This window comes from Peromyscus eremicus, chromosome 22, assembly GCF_949786415.1.
Source record: "Peromyscus eremicus chromosome 22, PerEre_H2_v1, whole genome shotgun sequence".
Classification (NCBI taxonomy): domain Eukaryota; kingdom Metazoa; phylum Chordata; class Mammalia; order Rodentia; family Cricetidae; genus Peromyscus; species Peromyscus eremicus.
The window spans coordinates 7,449,071-7,475,657 of NC_081437.1; the positions used below are offsets into that span (position 1 = coordinate 7,449,071).

At 42.9% G+C, this 26,587-nt stretch overlaps 1 protein-coding gene across 1 annotated transcript; it reads right to left on the bottom strand.

Annotated features, from left to right (window-relative positions):
• Window positions 1-17,543: 17,543 nt before the first annotated feature.
• On the bottom strand, window positions 17,544-26,567 carry Cript (CXXC repeat containing interactor of PDZ3 domain). Its single transcript, XM_059248442.1, has 5 exons — window positions 26,411-26,567; window positions 23,352-23,417; window positions 22,483-22,537; window positions 19,175-19,278; window positions 17,544-18,436 (listed from the first exon to the last, which is right to left on the bottom strand). Exons 1-5 carry the CDS (start codon window positions 26,424-26,426, stop codon window positions 18,372-18,374), a joined length of 306 nt encoding a protein of 101 aa, XP_059104425.1. The 5' UTR covers window positions 26,427-26,567; the 3' UTR covers window positions 17,544-18,371.
• Window positions 26,568-26,587: the final 20 nt, after the last annotated feature.

The following is a 26,587-nucleotide window of genomic DNA, read 5'->3' on the forward strand; positions in this document are numbered from 1 at the left end:
CCGTAGTTTAGAGTGGATGAGATGTCTTGAATCATGGGGGCACAACCACTCGTGGAGCTGATGAAGGGAGACAGCTTTGGTTGGTGAGCCGAGGCATACCTAAATGGATGATGCCTGGAGAGAATGGCGTTCCAGCTGGCAAGCAGGGCTGGGGGGCGGGGCATAGTAGAAGCATGGGCTCTCACTCCAACCTGGATTGAGGAGTTACATTTACAGCTTCTTTAGCCAGCCCAGCCCTGGCTATGCACAGTAGCTCTCCTTCTGGGCTTCCAGGTGAGGGAGATGCCATGTCTCTTCTTCTCCTCATTCAAGTGCTGTCCATTGATATCCAATTAACACTTAAAACCTCCTTCACACTTTCCCCCAATGGCCTACAAGGTCACTTATGTGAATGGAAAGATTCTTTCTTACCTTTTTTTGTTGTTGTCTTTATGATCCTTTGGTTTTTTCTAAAGTCTCCCCACCCCACCAATTCTCCTTCTCCTTCTCCTTCTCCTTCTCCTTCTCCTTCTCCTTCTCCTTCTCCTTCTCCTTCTTCTTGTTCTTCTTCTTTTTTTAATAGCCCTGACAGGCCTTGAACTCACTATCTTCCTGCCTCAGTTCCTGAGTGCTGGTATTATAGACGTGGCACCCACTTGGCCTGTCCTCTGGTACCTAAGTTCCCACGGTATTTCATGTACCCAGCTCCATGCAAATCATTCGCTAATTTGGTCATTTTCTTAAACTTCCACATATATGTGTATGTGTACAGCACACATACAAATCACAACATGCATATACATTGTTAACGTGTATATGAGGGTGTGTGCATGCTTATGCACCTGTGTAGAGGTCAAAACCTTTGAGACAGGGTCTCTCGTTGAACTTGGAGCTAGGCTGGTGGCCAGCAAGCCCCAGAAAACCTCCTGCCTTTACCATCCGTGCTGGAGTTACAGGTATGCACACACCCATTGGAAGCCCCTTGAGTCAGAGGAGTGGCCAGGCTTCTCCCTGGAGGACCTCTAACTGCCAGGTTCCACCCACAGAATACTCTAACTGCCCTAACTGCTGGACCCTGGCCCCACCCTATAGAGCAAAAAGCTCAGTCTCTGGACATAAAATCCCACCAATCTCCACCCTGGAAAGCTCCACCCTGAAAAGTTCCACCCCTTTCCGAAGAAACTCTATATAAGCCCTGTATTCTGTTTAGTTTGCTGCTGTTTCTCACCCGAGCAGAGGAAGACACCCTCCTGGGTTTTTCCCTCTCAATAAATCTCTTGTGTGAGGTTTGTTGTGAGGTGTGACTTCGTGGTATGCCTTGGCTCTCGGCTACTGGGATCCCTTTTCCTCCAAGCTGTAATACTTGGATGAAAACACACTCATGTGATACATGTAATACACTCGTGCCTGCCTCTTCACATAGGTGCTGGGATCTGAACTCGGGTCTTATTGTTTGTTCGGCAAGAGCTCCTACCCACTCAGTCATCTTGCTAGTCTGCCCCACTCACACCCCTTTTATTCAGAGACAGGGTTTTGCCACAGCCCAGGCTGGCCTTGAACTTGTGGTCCTCTTTCTTCGGTCTCCCAAATCCTGAGATTACAGGTCTGCCTGCTTCTGTGCTGTCGGTTGTGGTTTTGATAGTTTTGAAAACATGTCTTACCATTCCAGTTGTGCGTAGGTTACTTTGGATTTAATAGGAAGTTGACTTTGTTTTAAACACTTTCCTAAGCACATTGTGTAGACTGGTTCATCTAATCTTCATAGCAGCCCTATGGGGCAGACGCCATAATGCATCGTCCCTGTTTGGTGGGGGGAAGAGACTCGTCAACAGACTCTCTTAAGATCTTGTAGGAGATGAGAGAGTTGTAACTTCTCGTCTATAAAATGGGATGGCTAACTGCACCTGCTTCATGAGAGGGCCAAAAGGAATACGTGAGTTCATGTGTATAAAACACACAGAATGGTGCCCCCACACAAGCACTTACTTAAATGACGTTAGTAAATAATGAATGAAAATCTACATGATCAAGCTGGACAGAACCAGGTGTGTTGACTCCTGAGAATAAATTCCTGTTTTCCACTTCTCTCCTGCTGACTCTTCTGCTCTTTTCCTTCTGAGGTCTTTGGCAGGGATTCTTACAGATGGGGAGACCGACCTATGAAAGTCATGATCCAGGGCCACAGTTAGTTTCTCTTCTTGAGGATTCCATAGCAACACTTCCTATATTCCATGAGCCACTCTACTGGCATTAACTGATAGAGTGAACATACTGTCTCAGGCAGGCATAGGGAATGCTCCTTGTCGATTACACTGTCTTAGGCATGGGGAATGCTCCTTGTCTATTACACTGTCTCAGGCAGGCATAGGGAATGCTCCTTGTCTATTACACTGTCTTAGGCATGGGGAATGCTCCTTGTCTATTACACTGTCTCAGGCAGGCATAGGGAATGCTCCTTGTCTATTACACTGTCTCAGGCAGGCATAGGGAATGCTCCTTGTCTATTACACTGTCTTAGGCAGGCACAGGGAATGCTCCTTGTCGATTACACTGTCTTAGGCATGGGGAATGCTCCTTGTCTGTTACATGGAGGAGGATGCGCAGGTGCAGAGTGGTCCAACCCTGCTCTATCTGAGCCCTCTAGGGCCTGAGACCAGCCAGTTCTGCCCACAAGGCCCAGAGTGGGAACTGGTATGCTACTTTAGAAAACTATTTAAAGAAGAAACCCAGACACTGAACATAAACACATTCTTACTGAGGGGCCTGTACCAACCTTGCCCCACGTGTTTTGCAGTGGTCTATGACTAAACCCTGGGATGGACCCCCTAAACCTTGGGATGAACCCCAGATCTCAGGATCTGTCTTGGCCTGGCTTCAGTAGGTACATCAAACACGCCTAGTCTGACTTGTTGCTAGGGTGACCAGTTGTCTAACTTGCTTGGGACCAATCGTTTGAAAGTCCTGTACAACAGGACACACCCTGATCCTGCATTCTGCACAGAGATGCTTTGGTGCTCAGTGCTCAGGACATTTTGCGTTTGTCCATAGATTTCCAGAGAAGTACTTCTTATTATTTCCAAATGGTCCCCATGTCATTTTGACTTTGGAGGCAGCGCTAACACATTTCCAGTCACAGGAACATAAGGAGCATCATTGTGTGGAATGTTTTCTGTCCTGGTGGGTAGAACCCCAGGGTTTATTCTCTACAGCCATTCCAGAGTTGTGTCACAACTAGTCACATCAGCCTTCTCCTGCCTTCAGTGTGACCCGCAAAGCTCTTACTTCCCCCTTCACACTTTCATTGTCCTCAAGCACGTTTGAAGGTCTACTTTCTGCAGCATCACACAGAATAAGGAGGGATGGGTTTGGCACTGGATGGTGGAGGGGGGACAGGGTGTATAGAGGACAGAGCAAGGACTTCACAGGGAGAGAGATCTGGAGCGAGTCTTGTCTCCAACAGGTCATCTTATGACATTGTGCGTTTGTCTGCAAGATGATAGTCCTCTGCACAATCAGCAATGACACTCGTGAAGCAGCTTGAGTGGAGAGGGGTGTGATCACCATGAAATGACTGATCCGAGAGGCCCAGCTCAAGACTCGGGCACCCCATGACTGGCAAGGGCCTGAGCCCAAGTGGGGTTGGTATGTCCGCCCAGGGAGATGCTGAGGAGGTGCTCCATGTCTAATGAGGCCACATTCCACTCTTCCCATTTTCAGTGTCTCTCTCCTAGACGAGCTTTACTACAGATCCGTGGGATCCTGTGTTCTTCCTGTTTCCTTTTTACGAGATGAATTTATTTTGGTAGTTATTTAAATTCAGTCTTCTTCATCTGATGACAGACTTTCTAAAAGCGGGGTCCATGTCTGTCTTGTTCACTCTCGTAGCTCCAGTCACCAAACCGGGGTCTGGTGCAGAGCAGGCATTCACAAATGTCATTGAATGAAATAAACCAATCCGATGACCATTCGTAGGTACATGGAGAAGACAGCGAACGCCTGGGCAGTGGTCAGCCACTAGATGGCGCGAATGCCCCATGCGCAAACTGTGCAGCGGGCTTTCTCAAACCCGAGGGATGGGTGGCCACGGCTGGGCTCCGTTTCCAAATCTGCTTGGAAGGGATTCTGCTGAGTTCTTAACATCTGTCTTTACTGAGCGCCATACTGGGCCGTTTACAATGCTTACTGTAGCTCTTACAGCCGCCACGGGGGAAGTTATCCCACTTTACAAGGGGAAACAGATGTCCAGCAATTTGAAGTAACTTTTCTTAAGATACGCAACCCGAGGCAGGAGAGAAACACTCCGAACCTGAATCTGTCGGCCTCCACATCCGAGTTCCTCCACATCCGAGTTCTTAACCAGTGTATGTTAGTGCTTCTATTATGGTGGCCTCAAACGCCAATAATGTACTTCCTTCTATTTAAAAAAAAAAAAAAAATCCCACCAGATGGTGGTGACGCACACTTTTAATCCCAGCACTCCGGAGGCAGAGGTAGGCAATTCTCTATGAGTTCAAGGCCAGCCTGGTCTACAATTCCAGGATAGTCAAAGCTACACAGAGAAACCCTGTCTTGGAAAAAAAAAAATCCTCACAGGTGATTGTTGTTTTCTCACAGACCCAGTGTGAGGTCTCTGCATGGCCATTGGCTTCTAAAGTCAATTTATGAAAGAGGGAAATCAAGTCCGAATGGACTCAGCATCTCCTAGGTCAGACCTTTAGGTCTTGAGCTCATGGGTGAGCTGAGCATCCTACTTGGAGAAAATAACCCTCAGCGTATCGACCAATCATGAAGAGCTAGCTTTTGTAACTGGTCTGGCAGAAATGAAGATAGTCTAAAAAGATACCGAGTCTCTCAATTATCTTGTTTCTCAATTTATCAGACTGTTGAAACAACAGATCCCAAGGAAATGGGAATTTCCTCAGGAATCTCAGGGTGGGAGAAGGAAAGGGCACCTACCTTGAAAGAGACACAGTACCGGATGAGATTGGTGATGGATCCGTGGTGGGCAGGGCCACAAGCTTGACTGGGGCTGCTTAAATGTGCACATCCTTGGCCTTCTATTTAAACTTGGGTCTGTCACTTCAGGCCCCCAAAGACTGCCTTGAGGGACTCGATGGATCTCTCTGTCCCTCTTCCCAATGTGGCCACATTGAAGACTTCTTCTTTTCCTGCGTTCCACTTAGAATTTGGCTATTTTAATTGGCTCATTGAGACCTGACTTGGGGTACAAGGGGTGACCCCAAAATCTGATAACAAGCTCACACACCGGCTTGAGCAAATACAGGTGGGTTTACAACCTGGTCCGTGATGTTAAATGTGTGCAGGTGAGACACATCTACACACAACGGCAGCTCAGTGCCATGCAGGTAATGTGTGTGTGTGAGTGTGTGTGTGTGTGTGTGTGCGCGCGCGCGCGCGCGCGCGCGCACGCGCATGTGTGTGCGTGTCACAAGAGCATCTGAAAGACAGAGGTGACCAGAAAACATATCAGGGAGATAGCAAATAAATTGTGTCCTTTTTACTCAAGGTTCAGACCAAAGATCAGAGGCCCTGGCCCTGCCTGGGAGCTTGTAAGCCATATAGAGTGCTATTCCAGACCTCCTGAACTCCTCAAGTCACTCCCTAGTTTCTGCACTGTCCTCTTATTTATCATTTGGAATCCATGGAAGTTGAAACATGGAGTCCGTGTTTACTGTGATGGAGAGAGATCTCTTAAGAGACAAGCACTTCCAGTGGACCGGATTGAATGTCTCAGTGAGAAGAGACAAGGCCCTTATGTCTACCTGTGTTTCATTTCTCCTTATCCACTCATGGACATTGTGTGAGTCCGTTTGGACAGGCAGCGTGGTCTAAATTTAAAAAGCATTAAAGAACTCTAAACAGAGGAACACGGTCCCTTAGCCAACAGGTCCCTGCGCAGCGACACTTCTCTGAGACTCAGTTTGCTATGTCTAAATAGGTAGATTTAGATGGTTGCTAAGGTCCCTTCCCTGGTCTAGTATTACACATGCCTGGTTACCTAGGAGTAGGAGCATGAGTTGTTATTCATTAAACCCAGAATATATATTCCCAAATAGAAGTGGCCCACGCTATCCTCACTCCCAGCTATAAAAATTGAGAATGCTGGTTACCATAGCAACTCACCTTCATGGAGTCATTTAGAAATTTGATTCTGTAAAGTGACAATATTATGTACCAGCACCTGCAAAGTTCCATAATATTTCCTCTACTTCCCTTCTTGCCCTGGGCGATGGTGCCAAGAATTCTCATAATCTGGAGAAGCAATCAGGGTCCTGGAGCTGCCTTTCGGGCTGCTGGAACAGAAGGTGCTGATGGGGTGGGAGTGAAGGGAGGCCCCATTTTGGTTTACTAATTCTGCAGCCGCCCCTTCACAAACTCCCGCAAATATTTTGTGATGTTGCAAGGTGTTACGAGGAGTGAAAAGCAAGCTGTGACTCGGCTGGCATGGAGACTCTGCAAACACGGAAGGGTGATGTGTTGCAAGGCAGGCTATTCCTTCCGTGAGTCCGCCAAGCAGTAGGCTTCAAGAACCGTTTCTGCCAGACACTGCTGTTGTGCACACTGGATTTTTTTTTTTTTAAACACAGGACCTATTTAAAATTGTTGGGCTTGTTGGGCTTAGTAGGTCTCGCCTTATGGACCCTGGGCCCTTGGGAGCCCTGGAGTTACTGCAAAGAATCTGCAAACCCTCTGTGTGTTCTCTCTGCAGAAGGAATGAAAAATGTGCTCATTTATATGAATAAGCTTTCAAATTTGCATGAGTATTAATATGTCCAATATGCATAAATTAAAACGAATTCATTTGCAAAGTTACTGACTATGTCTTAGCTGTATTTTTTTTTTTTTATCAACTGATCATAAAAGCAGGGTCAACATCATTCTTGTTTTAAGGAAAAGAGGTTATTTGGGGTGGAGTTGGCTGCTGAAGTCTTGATTCTGAGGGCAGAGGAAAGGGATATCGTACTGTCAGTTACTGGCTTTGTTTTTTATGGCGGAATTGGAAGAATTTATTTACCATTGTCTTCTTCTAGAACATTAGCACCTCTTAGGAGACCCTTAATTGACCAATTGGGGACTTGCTCTCCATGGGAAATGTTGTATCTGAATATAAGCTGTGAACAATGGATGTAATTCTTAGGCCACACATTCTTGTGACAAACATAACTGAGGGACTAGAGGTTAGACACCCTAAGAGGCAGACAGACAGGGAGAAGGGCCATGACTAGGTAATAAAGACTGAGCTTCCAAGAAGGCTGGCTTCTTTCCTCAAGACTTGAGACAAATCTAGCAGCTTAAAGCAGAGGACCCCTGCTCAACAAGTTCAAGGCCTGATCAGGACATGTCACACAACAGCCATCTTGTCTTTCTTCAAACTGACCAACCCTAATTGGGGGAGGAAGACCCTTCAAAGACTTCAAAAACAAAACAAAACAAAACCCATCGAACCCTCAAGGAGAAGTTTGGCATGGGCTTCCTGAGTCCCCCCTCTTCTTTGTGGAGGGTCTTTTTTCTGTATGTGCCCACTGGATATGTGTGTTTTCTTACCCCTAATAAAAACTGATTCTGTCTGTTGCAGCTTGCTTGTTCAATAATTTTCCTGCTGTTACTTACCTGTCATACTTCAGATTTTCCCTGTCTCTTAACTCTTCAACTGGCAGAGAAAATGGACCCAGTCAAAACCTCTAGACAGTGTTAACCCCAAAGATGCGAGGAGAAAAACCACCGACCCAAATCACCATGGCCGAATTGATTAAAGCACGCTTTTTTATTTGTGTACATGGGATGCCTTCCCCTAAGGCAGGGTTCAAGAGGTCAGCTTTGGATGTGAGGAAGACAAGGTTTTTATTGCTCAGGGTTAGGGGTTTTCCAAATGGAGGATGTGGTGGGCAAATAGGCAGGGTTACAGGAGCAGAACATAACAAGGTGGTCATAACAGGTGGTTATATGTGGAGGCCCACAAAGGTTTCCTAGTGAGATCTGAGCTCGCTTTACCCAGCAGGGCTGCATTAGAGGATTGTTTGACCATGTGCATGGTTACCAGGTGATCGGAAGGAGCTAGGAGGAGGTTTTTTGCTCCACCCCTTGGCATTCCTATAAAAAACACTTTAGAAGAGACAGAAGGGGCTGGTAAATAATGATCCAGGCCCTCCAGAGGCTATCCTGTGTTTCTATCTGTTTCTTTCTCCTCTATCCATTCTATCTGAATATTTCTCACTTCTCCCTCCTCAAGAGTATCCTGGGAAAAAGTGAAAGGGGGCCTCCACAGTTATAATAACCTTTTGAAACAAAGACGTGGTTGCAAACGGTCATAACAACTTTTAGAAATGAAGGCATGGTTGTCATTTCCTGGAGCAGGCAGTACAGAACCATCTGTAGTTAAGGTTGCAGGTGGGGCACAGCCCAGTCCCTGAGAAACAGATTTAATCATAAACAGGAATGAGCCTAGTTTGTCTTTACTTTAAGATGGCTTTCAAGCCCAAGATGGAGGCAGGCTGGTTCATCAACAATAACTATGTCGTTTCAGAGCCCCCTAGCTTTGCATTGTCAAAAATGGAACCTCATTGAATTTATGGCTTTCAACCTTCCTTTTCCCTGGAGTCTTGTATAGAGAAAGGGATGGGTCATGAGATGCCAGGAGTTCAGTGAGTGAGGGTGGAGGGGGCAGAGGGCTTGAGGGGTCTGGTCCTCAAGTATATCCTTCCATGCCATTATTTATGAAGGCATTCTTCACTGTTTGGGTGACCCCCCTTTAAGGTTCACACGGGTGCCCTCCATTTCCTTGTAATTCTCTTGGGCCCCAGGAGACATGCTTGAGTTTCAATGGGGTCTAAAAAACTGCACAGCATAAACAACAACAAAAAAAGATGGTGTGCCCGGTGGCAGACGGTACTTCTGTTGGAGTCCATGGATTGAAATACTAAAAGATTTTTGCAGATATTTCTGTTGGATATTGTGCTGGTTAAGTTTTGGTAAACTTGACACAAATTAGAGTCACCCGGGAAGAGGGGAGCTCCAGGAATTGCCTCGATGAGATTGGCCTGTGGGCATGTCTGGGGGCACTTTTTTTTTTTTTTTTTTTTTTGGATTAGTGATTGATGTGGGAGGGCCCAGTCTGTTGCAGGTGGTGCCACCTGTGGGCACGTGGGCCTGGGTTTTATAAGACAGCAAGCTGAGGGAGTCATGGGAGCTAGCCAGTAAGCAGTGTTCCTCCATGTTTTCTCTCAGGGATAGACTATAACCTGCAAGTCAGTTTTGGTCAGTGTTAAAACACGGCAACAGAAAAGCGCATTTCTTTCCTGAGGTTCTGCCACGTTCTTGGGGCTCAACTCAGGTCACAAGGGACATGTCCTCCAAGTCCTACAAACACACCTGAGACTGCTCATCTTCCTAAGTGGGCCTGGGTCATAGGGCACACCTCCCTACCACAAACCTGTTTTCCCAGAGAACTTTGCCCGGCTTCTGTGCTCATCTTTTCTTCCAAATATTGTGTCTGTACCACGTTTGTTTTTCCCCATCCCAAGGGAGCTTCTGGAAACAAAAGCCAGGAAGACTTTGTTGTTGTTTCTCGGTGTCTTGCTGTTATGTGTCTGGACCAGGCTCCGAGCACAAGCTAGGCTACCTGGAGAAGGACAGCCAAGGAGGAACATGGTAAAAGGAACATCTGTCGTGCTGCCGCATACATGTCTTAACAGAAATTTCCTGGATCTGGGGCTTGCAAGAGACCAAAGCAGTCTCACATGAAATCAGACACTGAACAAAAAGTGAAATCTGCGGGTATAATTAAAAAATAGGACCCTTCTCCCTCAGCATCAGGCAGCTGGTCTTCAACATCTTGACATTTTCTAAAAAGGGGAGTGGGCATCCAGAACTCAGTGCCTGGACTTTGGGACACAACATTAAATACAAGTCTCTTCCTCAGGATTGGTGAATGATGGAGGCTGTTGTCTATAGCAGCCCCTCAGCCTAAGTTGTGGCAGGAAATGGGGGAAGAAAGAACAGCTACTCACTGCCATGGCTTCCCCTTTGAGATGGTCTCTCTATTCAAACACTCTCTGGAAAGTCCCTAACCCCCAGACTCTTGGAAACCCAGCTCCCTTTGACTTAGGAGTTTCTACCTTAACCAGAACCAAAATAATTTATTAATAAATTAATAAACTATTATATATAACTAAATAGCTTGAGTTATTAATAATTAATCATTAATTTATTAGAAATATCATTAAAAACCACCGAATTCCTGTTGTGAGCTATGAAGTGAGAACAGGCAGTCCTGTCTTCATTTTGGTGACTTTATCTGTTGAACAAAAAATATATCCTATTTGGATGTATGAGTCTTATAGTTTAGTTGGAGGATGGAAGAGCTCATTGAAATTCGAGTGGAGTGACCCCAATATTATGATGGGAAAGTGCAGGCTGTAGGGCACAGAGCAACAGGATACCTAGCAAGGCCTTTGGGTGACAGAAAAGGCTTTCTGGGTAGGCTTAGAAGGACCAAGGCCCTGGGTGCAGGTCAGGCTCTGATGGGCCAGCTGTAGGTAAACTGCCCGGTAAGGAGGGAACAGAGAGCAGCTGGCCTGGCACTGACACAGCCTCAAGTTTCTAGGAGCAGTGATGGACTATATGTTTTAAAGTTGGTGGTCATGAACACACGTTTTCTCCCACTCAAAAGCGTGAGTGAGCTGCTGTATGCCTGGGCAAGAAGATTCCGCTCCCCTGTTCATCCACATGTGCTGAGGGAATCAAGAGCCTATGGAGGGTCCTTCCAAAGGCAAAAGCCACAGGTTCTCTTCTCCTTTGCCCCTTGGAGAGAAGGGAGCAATGTCTTACAGGGTCCATGTTTAAGGCAAAGGAGTCTGTAAGCATGTGTGAGGCATTATTCGGGATCAGACCTTTTGTGAGCAATGCATTTTTATGATTAAACCTTTGGGTAAAGCTTATTTGTTCCAACTTTAGCTGAGTGTGTTCATCTGAGTGTGGGATAAACGCCTTAAAATACAGGTTGGTTGTAAATAATCCACAGAGAAACTGAGTTAGAATTCATTTTATAAAATAAGGACTGCCCGAGTTGTAGGAGGCTTTCTGGCCCACCGAATCATGAGAAAGAATTATCTTTCTGCAGCTGTGAAAAAGGAAAACTAACATCCTGTCTGGGGAACCCCAACTACATTACCCAAAGGCCAATTTCATGTCATGGAAGTGAATCAGAGGGCTGAATTTGGAGAAAGTCCATAAATTCTAGATCACACAGGAAATGATTCCACACTATTAGTATTGAGTAAATATGGTAAGAAATTATGATCCTTGAGTAAACAACCAGAAAAGTCTAAGTGCATTTGTCTAAGCTGCAAACAGTCATGTGGATCAAATTACTAATAGTTTAGTTCATGAATGTACAATAATATGTGCTTCAAACTCATGCCAGTTGATAATCTTCAGAGATGTCTAAGTGACTTCTGGTCCCAACATTAATCCATAAGGTCATTAGGGAATTAAAAAACAATATGACTAGTCTGGGAAAATGTTGAATCACTGTCGGGCAGCCATTAACCTTTCATATCAGCTCAGTTTCCCAAATATACTGATCATTTCTAACGAGGACAGGAGTCAGGGCAGCCAACTTATTTTAAGGACCAAGTAGCAAATATTTTAGGCGTTCCAATTCTGTCCTCTTACAAGAAAGCAGCCAGTGAATGTCCTAATGGCTATATCCACGCTAGTGAATGTCTGTGACTATGCTCCAGTACAACTTTATCTGTCAAAATAGTTAACTTGCCCCTGGGCTATAATTTCATGCCTAGCCCTGAATGACTGTATCAATGCAGGAAGATTTGACATTCTTGGAGAAAAATTAGCTCTTTGGAGGTCCACAGTAGACTTCTCTGACACTGTAGATTGAGGGCATCTTTGACACTGGCCAATAAATGGTGTCCTTTAATATTTATAAATTCTGCATGAAGAAGCCTGGGTGAGGGCTACCTGCTTTTGTCAGAGGCCAGACGCCTCATCCCAAAGCAGGCTTGGGGCTGGGATCACAGAGAACTTCTAACTTGAGGTGTAAAACACTTAGAGGAAAGGAATAATTACACTAAGCATGTTCTCTTACACACAGCACCTTCTCTTTATATATATTCTCTTTACAGAGTCAACTTCAACCAGGTTAATCTCTTCTATCCCCACTAACATCTCTCTCCTCATTCCCTGCCGTAGGCCTTAGTTTTTGTCTCCACCGTTTCACCCTTTGGAGGACTGATGTTTTGGGTCAAAATCTAATTATTAGGTTGGTTGGTTACCTAACATTCGTGAGGGCAATCTCCAGAACCACAAACTAGATAGATTGATAGATAGCTAGATAGCAAGGCAAAAAGACAGACAGACATGAGTGTATAATGTCTGGTGAACATTAGGAAGATGTTAAAACTATAAAAATATATGAAACTAAAATTCCTGGGGAAAGTTAACAAAACATATCTAATTTTGATCCTCAACTTTCCCCTCTGAAACTACTACTATTTTGAGGGAGAATGGCATGAACCTCAAACATAGTGGAAGAAGGTATCAAAGACCCAACCTTGAGTGGGCAGAGAAACAAGTGGTACTAGACCTGGCACACTTGAAAAGCCAAGCTGCAAACAGCATGAAGTCAATACAGGAACAAGTTCAGCACACACTTGTGTGCTAACAGGCTAAGAACTTAGGACACCTCTGGAAGCGGGCTGGAAACCTGACTTGAGAACACTGGCTGAATGAAGGACAGGTGAGGGTCATGCGAATTCCTGACCACGCCATGTAACCCCCTACGCATACTACTGGTAGGGGAGTATTGTTCCTCTCACACTATGCCCAAAATCTATAGGCGCAGGCTCCAGAGACAGGGAAACAGATTTTCATCGCACACAGTTGATGGTGGGCACAGAACCTTAAAAACAGGAAAAGCCAGTGACTGAACAGTGACTGCTTAGGCTCTTTCCCTCCACTTTAACATCCGGATGAGAGAAATTAAGAGTGCTAGTCACTCTCTTCCCGGTCAAAAACATCATTCAGTAACACCGTTGGGAAAGCCAGCTTTACCTTAAACTTGTGGCCGGCTGGCCTACCAATTGAAGCAGTTGCTGAATGACCAACCAGTCTCTCCACTGTTGAGTCCGCATGGACACAAATGACCAGAAAGGCGAGGGAAACCTCTAATCAGAAATAGGGAGGTAGAAATGAGAAAAGTAACCTCAAAGGGTAGTCTATAGGAGAAAAACTTTTAAGAAACTGTACAAGACACGCCAGGCATGGAGCTGCACGCCTTGTTCATCCTAGCATGTGGGAGACCGAGGCAGAATCAAGAATTCTAGGCCAGTCTGGGATACACAGTGATGTTAACCCCCGTGCCCCTAAATAAACCCAGATAGTCCTCTACTTACGACAGCTTGACTTCGGATCTTCTGAACTTAGGGTGGCTAGGAAGCATTATGCACTCCGAAGAAACTGTACTCTGATTTGGAATGTTGAGCTTTCCCAGGCTAATGAGAGTGTATGCCTTTTCAAGACCCTGAGCAGCAGCATGGAGCTGCAGGGCTCAGCCAGTGCCACCATCATTGGATGTGGGTGTGGAACTGACACTCTAGTGAACTATTCTGTAAGCTGTGATGTCTGATCGCTGGGTGTATGAAGTGTATTCATAACACATGCAGTAGTATGGGTTTATTGGGATGGGAACCTTACCAAACATCTTAGTCCATCTGTAATGGCCTTCCACTTGTGACCGGGACAAACTACCAAGGGTCCTACTTACCTTTCTGCTCTAATCAATTTAAAAAACTGGGCAAAACTGAGAAAACTGGTTTTGGATCTTGGAGAACAGGCAGCACAAGACTGTGACTCCTGAGAGGGCACCCCATCCATACCAAAGTGGATCCTATTCACCTGATTGAGCAAAGAGACTGGAGTTTAGGCAGTATGGGGCAGTTCTAGAAAGGATGCAACTACACAGAAAACGTTCCAGAAATCCTTTACAGGCATCCTTCTGTGTCAGTAAGGTGCACATGTGTAGTGTGCAAGCCCGTGAGGACAGGGAAAAACAAGAACGGGTAGGGAACTGAAGCGTTCCTAGATTTCGCACAGGGCATGTAACTCCAAAACTCCAGCATTCAGAGAACTGGATGTGGTAGTTTATGTCTATAATCCCAGCATTCTGGAGGCTGAAACAGGATGATAGTAGGCTTGGGGACAGCCTGGGCAACACAGACCCTGTTGTGGAATATTTGTTTACACTGTAAAGATGTGTCTCTGCCTAAGGCGCCTTCTGATTGGTTTAATAAAGAGCTAAGAAAAGTATGTCAGAGAGCAAGCTTAACCAAACACAGTTCCTCACAAGAACAAGTCTAGCACATCCCTTTCAAGAAATGCATTTAACATTTGTGAGATGTGTTGTGGGTCTTTTGTTACCTTAGTATGCTAAGGAATTTCTTTCTAATGTTATAGCAATTTTCATTATGATTGAATTTTAAAAATATTTCATTATTTATATGTGTGTATATGCGTGGGGGTACACTTACCTGTGTGTACAAGCAGAGGTCAGAAGAGGGCACTGGCACCCTCCATCATTTTTCCTGTTCCTCTGAGGCAGGATCTCCTCTTGAACCTACCCTATTTTTGCCCTTCTTGGTCCTGGGATTATAGGCGTCTGCAGGGGAACACTTAGTTTGTTTCATGGGTGCTGGAATCTGAACTCTGGTCCTTACAGTTGTGGAGCAACTGTTATTAACCACTGGGTCATCTCTCCAACCCCTAACCACTGAGCTTTATCAAATGGTTTTTCTACACTTTGAGATCATCATGTAGCTTTAATTTTCTAATGTACATACCTTTAGTAGGTTTTTAAAAATGTCAGCTAACCTTGAATTTCTAGAATAAGCCTATACCGGTCAAAACACACTATTGTCTTGTGTTGCAGGATTAGTTTTCCATCTTTGGCCTGAAGATTGCCTTTGATAACAGTTTAAATATATTTTTCAGAATTAAAGATTTATTTATGTGTTATTACTCTGCAAGTGTGTGAAGGAGGCTGTGAAGGCCAGAGGTGAGGCTGTGAGCCACCATGTAGGTGCTGAGAAGCGAAATCAGGTCCTAGATAAGAGCGCTATGCACTCTTGGCCAGCCCCTCCTGTTTTTAAAAAAGGAAGTCTCATGCAGCTTAGGATGGCCTTAAACGTTACATAGTCAAGGGTGACTCTAATTCTTCTGTCTCTATGTTGCAAGTACTGGATCAGTACACCTAGTATATATGGCACTAGTAATCAAACCTAGGCAAGTGCCCTATCAACTGTTCTTATTTTCCAGATTTTAAATGTTTTATGATCAATTTCTCTGGCTTATTCACAATATTATTGGGAGCTTAAGTTCACATATTTGGTCTTTAGGTTGCTTTAACTACAAACATTTTAGCATGGTGGCAAATTAAAAACCAAGCAGAGCTTTGTTGCCATCTGGTGGAAATGCCTACCATTACCACATTGAAAAAGGTCCTGTGTGACGCCAGCCTTTTCACTCAGGAAATCAGTCCCGCCGATTTCTCACTGGGACTCTCAATCTTGTATCTGATTTCCATTTGCTCACCACTACCTGAGTTCAGTGTCTAACTTTAGTATTTGGCTAAAATCACTGCTCTGATACAGGCCCAGATTCTACTTTATATGCAAACATTTTGGAATGAGTAGTCTGGCTAGAGATAAGAATAAAGCAGAAGTCCAACAAATACTGGTTGAATTTTAAAAGCACTCCATTCCCTAAAGTTACCTAGGAGGGCGAAAAGCGTACAAATTGCCAAGCTTTTCCCTGTATGAACAGACTGATAAATGATACTCACACACATTGTCTTGTGGGCTTGCCCAGAAAGTGTGAAACTTAAACCAATGACAGTTGGAAGAATAACCAAAGGGCTAGGGTGGGAGGACAAAAGTAAACAAACCTGAGATCAAACAGATCGTCCCATGCTGGAGAGTAAGTAATTGCTCTAACGGGACAACATGCCAACAGATGTGCCTGGCTGGGTCCTGCTCATATATGACTTCTCTGTGTGAAGATTTAGGTTTGAAAATCCCAGTGCTCAGAGAGGCCAGCTTGGTCTACAGGACAGTCAAGGAAGGCTACACAGAGTGACCCTGTCTCAAAAAACAAATCCCAAACCCTAAAACTCCCAAATTGATTACAATACATTTTTTTTTTGTCCTGATACATATTATTTGAATTTTGTAATATTCTGTAATCCTTCTGATAAACATAACTAACAAAGCATCCTAGAAAAACACTGAAAAATCTTGTAGATTAAATGAAGACTTTTTCTTCTTTTAAAACTGTCTGGGACAAGGACAGAATCTCTAGTTAGTGGAAAAATACAGACCCCCGATAAGACAGGGAACTAGAACATCTTACGGTCAGGTTGTCTAGCGACAGGACATTGAGCCCTTGACCTTTTCACCCTGTAAACATCCTACACAAACATCCTGTTAGCTCCCCCCACCCTGCAGGAACTATATAAACCCTCCTGGAGAAAAATAAAGTTGCACCTTGATCAGAATCTTGTCTTGGTGTATTTTCTTTGTGTCTCCTGTCCCTATCATTCCGTCCTTAGGGTGGTCGAGTTCCCATTGAAGCCCTGCTGGCTGGGGCAACTGGCGCCCAACGTGGGACTCGAACCCCAGACCCTGAGATTAAGAGTCTCATGCTCCACCGACTGAGCTAGCCGGGAAAAATGGAGCAAGGGGTCATCTGGGAGGTGATTATCCAAGGTCCCCATAAACCCTGCCAAGGCAACCTCCCACTTATCTAAGGTTTTTAATATTCTGTAATCCTTCTGATAAATATAACTAACAAAGCATCTTAGAAAAACACTGAAAAATCTTGTAGATTAAATGATGACTTTTTCTTCTTTTAAAACAATAAGCAATGTCTACTTTTTCATTATTTATAGTGGTTCCCTCATTACAGTAATATGTATTTAAGATCCTACAGCTCGAAACACCATATCCTTTTGGTCTCCTGGTAGGCTGAGGGTTTAAAAGGTAGAAGGCTGTAGGGCCCTGGTCTCCTCCCATATTGAGTAAAGCCGTTGCCTGCTTGCCGACCTTGACCAGATGTCCTCCCTATTCTAATTCCCTGCCGGTATCCACCCTCCTGAATGCTTTAGGGAAGTTCCTTGTTTGTGTATCCTGCATATTGGGCGTTAACAGCTTAGATGCAAGAATGTAGAACATTCAGTAGCAAACTTCTGCCCTCCGGGGATCCGCCATTGTGCTGTAAGCCTGTATTTAAGGTTTCCTCCCTCTTTCAATAAACGGCATTCGGCTGGCACCCGGCTTACAGCCGTGGCGAATGACTCGCTGTTTCTTGTCTCTATTTTTTATCCGCAGCCCCTTGCTCGGACATGGTGAACGGGTGACAGTAACGCGGGCGTTACCGTTACAGAAGGCCCAAATCTAAGAAACAATAGAAGAAAAACCATCTGGAACCTCAGAACAGTCTCCTAGAAGTCTACAGTAACATCATTAAGATACACACAAGAGCCAAGATGTTTGTTTTATTGATTTCTTGGTTGGGGGTGGTAGAGAGATTGAGAAAATGTTTGTTTCCTGCTTCAAAGAACATTCCCAAGGCAGAAGACATTCATTCTCATGACACATGGACAAACACTGCTCTCCCTGCATTCGTGACAATTTGAGTTTAAGATAATGTTGACAGAATGCATCTCTGAAATACAGTGCACTCATCTGGACCAGTGGGCACTCCACTGGCTCTTGTTCACAGGGGAAAGGAACTGGCACTTAAACATCAAATATAAATCTAAAAAACGCAACTTGTTTGACTTGTGGCAGCACTAGTTAGTTACTAAGGAACCATTCAGCAATAATGGTCTCGAATATTCACAGCTAATGAAAATGCATTTAACCAAGGGACTGCTGATTCTAAGAACTGTGACATCTGTGAGTAAGGGAGGAATTCTAAGTCTGGACGTCAAATTCAGAGAAAAGAATCAGTAATTTCACATTTGCAGTATCTATAAATAAAATACATGGATCAGAAAAGAATCATATGTTAAATAGAAAGTGCATAAAGAACTCAGGAATACCATTTTCATTAATTCTGTGACTTATTCTATTCAGTAAAATGCTCACAAGGAAAATAACCACTTAGCGCAGACAACTGGTTATATCATTGCTGTTCAGAGCTTCATGAGAGCAAATGAAGGAATATTGATCAACATCCCTGCTTTAGACTGAATCATTTATCTTGAAACAGGTTATTTCATAGGACGGACCATCCACATTATACCTTGAAAAGTCAAAGCAAAAAGTACAACCATAGAAAGCCAGAGTTCACCAGAACATCTAGACAGAAGTCTGTTTGTAGTTTTTGGTATCCAAAACCTTTTTGCCACACATTGCACAGATGCCTGAAACGAAAGAAAACGTGAGGAACATAGTACCACCAACTTTTGGTTTCTTTATGTCAATCTAAAGCTTAAAAGCACTTAGCGGGTGTGGAGAGAGGCTCAATGGTTAGGAGCACTTCCTGTCATCATGTAAACTAGAGTTTGGAGTTCAATCTTCACATATCCTCACAAATGCCCATAATTCCAGATCCAAGTGGGGGTGGAGACAGAGGATCCCTGGGGTTTGCTGCCTTCCAGATCAACTGAGAAAATAGGAGCCCCAGGTTCAGGGAGAGACCCCACCACAAAAAAAATAGGTTGCCAAGCGGTGGTGGCACACGCCTTTAATCCCAGCACTCACGAGGCAGAGCCAGGCGGATCTCTGTGAGTTCGAGGCCAGCCTGGTCTACAGAGTGAGATCCAGGACAGGATCCAAAGCTACACAGAGAAACCCTGTCTCAAAAAACCAACCAAACAAACAAAAAAACCAAAAGAATAGGTAGAGAGTGCAAAGGAAGAAGACACATGATGCCCTCTTTTGGCTTTGAGAATCTTTAAGAACTTTAAAGCATTATAAAAGAAAAATATCCTTTAACTACAAATATATTTTAAACTCCATTTTGTCTTAGAAAAAAGAGTATTTTTTTACTAATTTTTTTGACTAACAGTTTATGAAAGGCTACTCCTTTCTGTTATCCAAGGCAACAGCAAATCAAGTAGATCTGATGAGACTAGAAAAATTAAGTTAAAGAAACGTACCTTTTTTGTAGGCACAGCCTTGACAGTAATGAGAACCTGGCTGGTGTACAGAACTTTTACAAATTCTGCAAGTGGAGAACTTATTCTTTCCATATGGATCAAACCTAGAAAGTTGAAAAAAAGCAAAAAAATATTCATACTACAAGAGAAACTCTCAACCTCTTGTAAGCTACACTCCTGATTAATGTATGCATTGTCATTTCTCCTACCAAATTCCACAACTGACAGAGCCCTCCGCCGGCTCACTACTGTGTAATATGCCTGCATTACTCTGCCCTTCATGTAAGCTGTAGTTTATGAAGAGCCATAAATATCAGACCCATTCCTATTACTTGTACGTGCCATTCTATTTGTGCCATAAATATGAAAATTGATGAAATATGAGTATAAGGAATGACTGATTCTACAAAAGAATCTAAGTAACTGCTTTAGGATGACTAAATGTGAACTGTTATAACTACTATTGAATTGGGTTATGGGTAAGCCAACTACCAAAAATATTAAAAATATTGTGTGTATGTGTGTGTGTGTGAGTGTGTGTATGCGCGCGCACGTGCGTGCTATTGAGGCCAGAAGGGTTTGGGTCCTTCAGAGATTGGGTCACAGGTGGTTTTGAGGTGCTAATGTAGGTGCTGAGAACTGAACTGAGGTCATCTCCCAGTTCCAGTTGGTGGTAAAGCCAGGCTGGACGACCCTGAACTCCTATTCTTTTGTCCCAGCACCTGAGCACTGGGATCACAGGCATGTACCATCATACCTGGCTTAGCTTTTGTTCCACTACGGTATAGAATATATGCTGGTGATGGTTTATGAGAGGAAAATTATATAAAACTCTCATCCAGCTTTACCTCGATAGACAGTATTACCCAGTGATAGACAAATACATTCAGTTTATGTTTTAAGATAAAATATGTTATGTACATCTCCTAATGACTACATAACAAGCATTTTTAATTGACTGGCCTACTCCCTTTGAATCAAGGGGTTTCCACTATATAAACATGGCATCCTATAGGAACCACAGGGCCAATAACTTTAGACTAGTTCCCCCAAGAGTGGCAGTAGTGCTCTAATTTAGAACTGTTCGCCTAGCTCCAAAGTAACTATTTACACTTTCTCTGGGTAGCATCACAGTTCTGGTATCCTGTCTGGGGCACAGCATCGAAGCTTCTTTCCTGTTTGACATTTTTTGCCTTCATTCACCTATTTTTATGTGTATGGGTATCTTGCCTGCATATATGTCTGTGTACCATGTGTGCTGTCCCTGTGGGAGCCAGAAGAACACCAGATCTCCTACTGGAGTTACAGACCAAGGTGAGCCACCATATAGGTACTAGGAATTGAACCTAGGTCTTCTGGAAGAGCAGTCAGTGCTCTTAAGCAGTGAGCCATCTCTCCAGCTCCATTATTTTCTATATTAAATAGACAAGTAAACCAACAGACACCCTTTGCTTGTCTTTATTCTTTTAAGACAGAATCTGGTCACATAACCCAGGCTGCCATGAAATTTACTATCTTCCTGCTCAGCTTCCCACATGCTGGGATTACCATCACAGCCAGGCAACAGATCACCTTTAAAGGTTGACCTTCTTAAACTTAGACAATCACTTTACTCCCACAAGAGTAAGGATGTTTGGGGTCCTTTTCTCAAACCACACTTTTATTGTTCTAAGATGACATTTTAATCTCCGAATTCTTATGATTAATTGGTAGACTTTTTCTTTTCTTTCTTTCTTCCTTAAGAGTCTATTATTTTTTAAATTATATTTGTGTGTGTTTGTGTGTGGGTGGTGAATGTGCTGCTGAGGCCAGAAGATGGCATTGGATTCCCTGGAATTGGAGTTATAGGCAGTTGTGGGTCTTCTGATGTCCAAACTGAACTCAGGTCCTCTGGAAAAGCAGTGCTTCTGACCACTGAGCCATTTCTGCAGCCTCCCAGAGTTCTTGCTTCTTATAAATAATGGCATTGGAAGTTCAATGTAATGTAGTAGTCTACTTTCTAAAATAAGCTCGCTAGAGCACTCAAAAGTAATAGCTATACTTCAGAAATAAGAATAACTTATGAGTCTAAAGGAATTTTAAAGGTATATATAACTAACTAGTAAAAATTGAATGGTCTTAGAAAACACCAAGTCAATCAACAATACACAGTATGATGCTGTGCTGAACATTAAGTCCATTACGCTGTTTTTATCAATTTTTTTAAATAAGCTCCTACTATGTAGCAGCCACTTTATAAACATTATTTCTTTTTATCATTGGGATGATGCCACACAATGGCTACTTATTCTATTAGCAAACATCTGAATACTTACTGTATCCAATTACTGTTCTAAATACCAAAGATGAACATTACAAATTCCCTGTCCTCATCAAATTTAAATAGGAGTGGACAGAGAGAAAAAACAAAGACAATCCAATAAAACAAGTTTTTCAGACAAGTATTGAGCATCACAAAGAAAATCCCAGCTGAAAGCTGTAGGGAGAGGAGACAACTACTAGTTAAGGACCACTCACTGAGGAGCTCACATCTCAGCCAAGTACCAAGTAACAAGGAGTCAGGAGGAACTGCTTTAGGTGACGGTGAGATTGGCAAATCTAATGAGGATGTTCCATGACAGACGAGGAGGAGTGGTATACTGGGAAGTCAGAAGAGAAAGATGTCCTATCATGGAGGACCTTGTAAGAACATGGAAGAGAACTTAGATTCTATTCTACAGGGAATGGGAACCAATGGAAGGCTTTAAGCAAAGGAATTACATGACCTTCTAGATGATCATTCTGGCTAACAACCCATCAGTGTGGGAAAAGGAAGCCAGGAAATGGGATAGCTGTGGGAAAGGTCCCTGTAAAAATTGAAACTGAATGTAATGAAGTATGCTATCAAAATCTTGTTTTTAAGATGGGAGGCATTTTGTCCTCATTCTCAAATGAAAAGGTACAGTTCAGAAAGGGTAAGAAACCGCAGTAATATGCTTCAGGTCATGTGACTACAGAGAGAGACAGTCCCATTCAAATTCAGCTTCAACTCCAAAGCTCATGACTTTCCCACGTTTCCTTGGAACCTTTGATCTGTAGGCAAACTAACAAGGAGATAAAACAGAAATCATGTTTCTTGCAAAATAATAGAAAGTGGCACTATTCTCTTCCTATATTGGCACAGGGTGGAGGAACAGCTTACAGCAAACAGGCCACCTTTGTACACCACCATTGCCTAACTCGACCACACCGGGATCAGGCACGTTCATTCCAGCAGGCTTGCTATTTAAAAAGTCAACTTCATAAACTCTAAAGATGTTCTCACCTACCTTGCTTTCTTTGAAGTCAAAGCTTTGTTTTCATTCAGCTTCCTCCCACCACTTTCTGTATATTGAAAAAAGTGCATACATAAAAATTTACTTCTGTGCATGTAATATACAATGTGCTTAATGCTCATGAAGTAGTTTAAAAGTTCACTCTCTGACCTTCGACCAATAAATTACCCTTTATGTGATTTTTTAAAATCCTCATATAATAGCCCAGTTCTTAATAAACACTTGTATAAAATACAATTGATTTATTACTAAGTCTCAAAGTAGTAGACAAAGAGATTTTCTTTGTCTCTGTAACATCGTTCTACTTTAATAGCATAGACTGAATACAGAAAAACACTAGGTTCCCCCACCCTTGAAGATATCCTTTGCTGTATATGTTTTTTGTTTGGTTTTTTTTTTTCAGAGACAGGGTTTGTGTGGAACTCAAATTGTGGACCAGGCTGGCCTCGAACTCGAGATATCTGCCTGCTGCTGTCTCCCAAGTGCTGGCATTAAAGGTGTGTATCACCATGCCTGGCCTGCTATATGTAAGTGAAAATAGTTTAAGTTTGTTCAAGAACATAAAACTTAGATGTGGGAAGGAAATTTAAATACAGCCCTTATTAAGCTGAATCAAATAGACACATACTGAAATGATTTCATAATTTTACTACTTTTTGACTGTATTAGGAATCCGTACACGTAACTCAGATGATGAAAAAGGAGATATAAAATCACAGGGGGAAATCCAGAACTCTTTAGTGTTTAATAGATGAGATAATAAGTGAGCATGTATTTCCTATTTCACTTTGCTAACAGTGAAACTCTAAAGCAAGGCCTACAAGTATCCGATCTAGCCCCTATTTCCTAGGAAGAAACAATACCTGTGGTATTCCGTGCGCCATCCTTCCATGTATCTGGAGTGATAACCCTGCCGAGTTTCTTTTCACCTGTTAAAGCAAGATAGCAAAAGGGAAGAAGAATTATCATCTAATAAACATACTATGTGGAAATAAAATAACGAGCCCATTTCTTTTCTAACTTTAAAATAATAAATATACTCCATCATGCCTGAGGTTGATAATGCTATCAAGTCAGATTACAGTAGAAACCTACAAATGCTGAGGTGGAAACCAGTGAATGAAGACTTAAGATAGTAACTGTGGACAATGGATAACTGAGTCTGAAGAAGATTTATCCGACAATAAGATGCTTTCACTGTTTATAGTTTAAACAATTATTTTTTATTTTATTTTTTTTAAAGATTTATTTATTTATTATATATACAGTGTTCTATCTGTATGTGTACCTTCAGACCAGATCTCATTACAGGTGGTTGTGAGCCACCATGTGGTTGCTGGGAATTGAACTCAGGACCTCTGGAAGAACAGCCACTGCTCTTAAACCCTGAGCCATCTCTCCAGCCCAACAATTATTTTTTAAACAATTAAAAAATTATAATTTAAACAATTTGACAAACTTATTCATCCTTCAACATTTCATAATCACCTAGTATGTACAAAACCCTGTACAAGGTACCGATGGAAATAAAACCATGAATCTAGATTTCAGCGGGCTTATATCCAAGTTCATTAGTTTCTTAAGAGCTTGTAGGCAGATCATAGGAAATAAATGAACTGGATAGAACGGTACACAAACCAAGTAAGTGTGTTCTATTTTTTTCCTTGTTAAGAGTCTATAGGATTCATCAGATTTTCAAAGTGATCAGAGACTTAAAAAAAAAGTGAAGAGTCCTTCAGTAAAAATATAAGCTGGAAAATAAAATAAAATAATTTTTTTATATTTTATAAATATGAGCTAATTGAGACAGTTTAAACAACTGGCAACGCAAATATGAAGAAGATAAAGTCAAACTACACAGATAAAGGGCACATCCTGAGGAAAGGCATGGGAAGTTCAGGGTATACATCCGCATAAGTTCAGGGTATACATACTCTGGCTAACTCAAGTGTGAAAAGGGTAAATGCTGGTGAAAATGAAGTTGGAAGGATAAGCCAGGGCCTTATCTGTAGAGGGTCTCAGACATCCAAAATAGTCAGTTACCTTACTGTTTAAGTAGGGAAAAAGTCAGGCTGGAGAAGTGAATTTGACACTCAATGGTATGGACGTGCTAGCCGAGGCCAAACATTCTCCAAAGATTTAATGGAGCCAGAGAAACAAACAAACAAACAAACAAAAACCAGAAACAATAAAATAAAACAAAACAATACCAAAAAACCTCCTTGGAACTGAGGAAATGGAAGATACTGGTGAAAGTTTAAAAGTTCTTTAGTAGTATGGAAAGTCAGTTTGTATTTCTAAAGTTATAAGAAGTAACTCTAAAAATCTGGAGACAAACAACTTTTTGAAACAATTTAGGACACAGGGAAAGACAGAACTGTGGCGGCTGCCTGACATTATGGCTTTTGTAGGAGTTATGATTTCAGTTTACTTACAGAGTGAGTGTGATGAGCAGACAGACTAGGAGGTTAAAAACAATAAAACATCAGCTTTTTTCCGGAAGAGCAGAGAAGTAAATAGGAGGAGGAGGAGGAAATGACCTTGGATGGAACACATTCAAGTGCAAAGCATGTGCATTTTACGGTGATGCCGCTATGGGTCTTGGATTCTGAAAAGTTTTATGTTCCTTGGAGATATTAGCTCAGTTTCCTACTATCCCCAGTATCATCTGGGACAAAGCACTTACAATATAGAGAGAATTAAAACAAGTGAAAGTAGACAGAATTTTTGTCATCTATTAGCAAATGTACAGAACTGACAAAAAACGACAAAGACGACCCAAGTTATACATGTAAGAATTACACAGCATGAAAGGGTAGGCACAAAATATACATACATTTAAGCCACATTTAATCACACATCTCCCCTACTTTCAAAAAGAATAAAAATAACTGCTTAAGGATGGAGGCTGGGCCTGATGGCACAGGCCTGTAATTTCAGCTACTTGGGGGTGTCTGTGTCCAGAGTATTATGTACTGAAGGGATATAAACAAAATGGATCATGTATATTAGATAATAATTGGGATACAAAGAGTTGAGTTCTTATGTTTAGCCCGAGGAAAAGATATCGAGATAAGAAAGTTGTTTTTAAACAAATCACCAGTTTTTGCAGTTAAAAAAAATCAAATATTTTCAACAAATCTCAAGGATTTCATTAGAATTATTGAATGGTAACTAAAAGGATCAAAAAGAGCTTCCAGGGGTGACTACACAGATATCTTTGGCGATGATGAGACTTTCTCCTTCCCCTTCCCCAATGCTGTGGGTAACAATGAAAAGAATGGACGGGACGGTACAGGCCAAAAATTCAAATTCAAATTCTACACCGGACATATGACTAGTACTAGAAAGGATTCGTTGTTTGTAATCTCAGAAATGAACTGAGAGCCTGGAATTTATACTTGCTACACGGGTAGCAACTCTCGATGCTACCGGGAAGATTTTGAAGATCCATTTTAAATGACTCTTAAAAAAAAAAAAAAAAGTCAAGAAGTTGTAACTGAGCCGGGCGCTGGTGGTGCACGCCTTTAATCCCAGCACTCGGGAGGCAGAGGCAGGCGGATCTGTGAGTTCGAGGCCAGCCTGGGCTACAGAGTGAGTTCCAGGAAAGGCGCAAAGCTACAGAGAGAAACCCTGTCTCGAAAAACCAAAAAAAAAAAAAAAAAAAAAAAAGTTGTAACTGAAGAGATCCAGGACGAAGGGCGGGAGGAGGGCAGGAGAGGTGCAGAACTGAGACCGTTCTGAACACAAAGCATAGGACTGCACAGTCCCTGGGACCCGCAAGGATGACGGCGGAGCACGGCAGGAAGGCAAAGCTTACATCCACAGACCCGGAGGAGAAAAAGCCAAGGCCGAGATCCCACGAGAATTCCGTCAGGCTCCTCCCGCCTCCTCCTCCCACACACGCAGCCCCTTAACTTACATTTTTCGCACACCATCCTTCCACCGACTGTCCCCTCAACCCCCAAATCAGGAGCGGCCGCCACACAACATCAACAACACAGCCGGAGGAGGCTTCCCCTTCCGGTTACGTCAGCTGGCTTCCGCTCTCTCGGCATCCCGCTCCCGCCTATCCTGCACCTGGAAAGCCGCGGGAGGG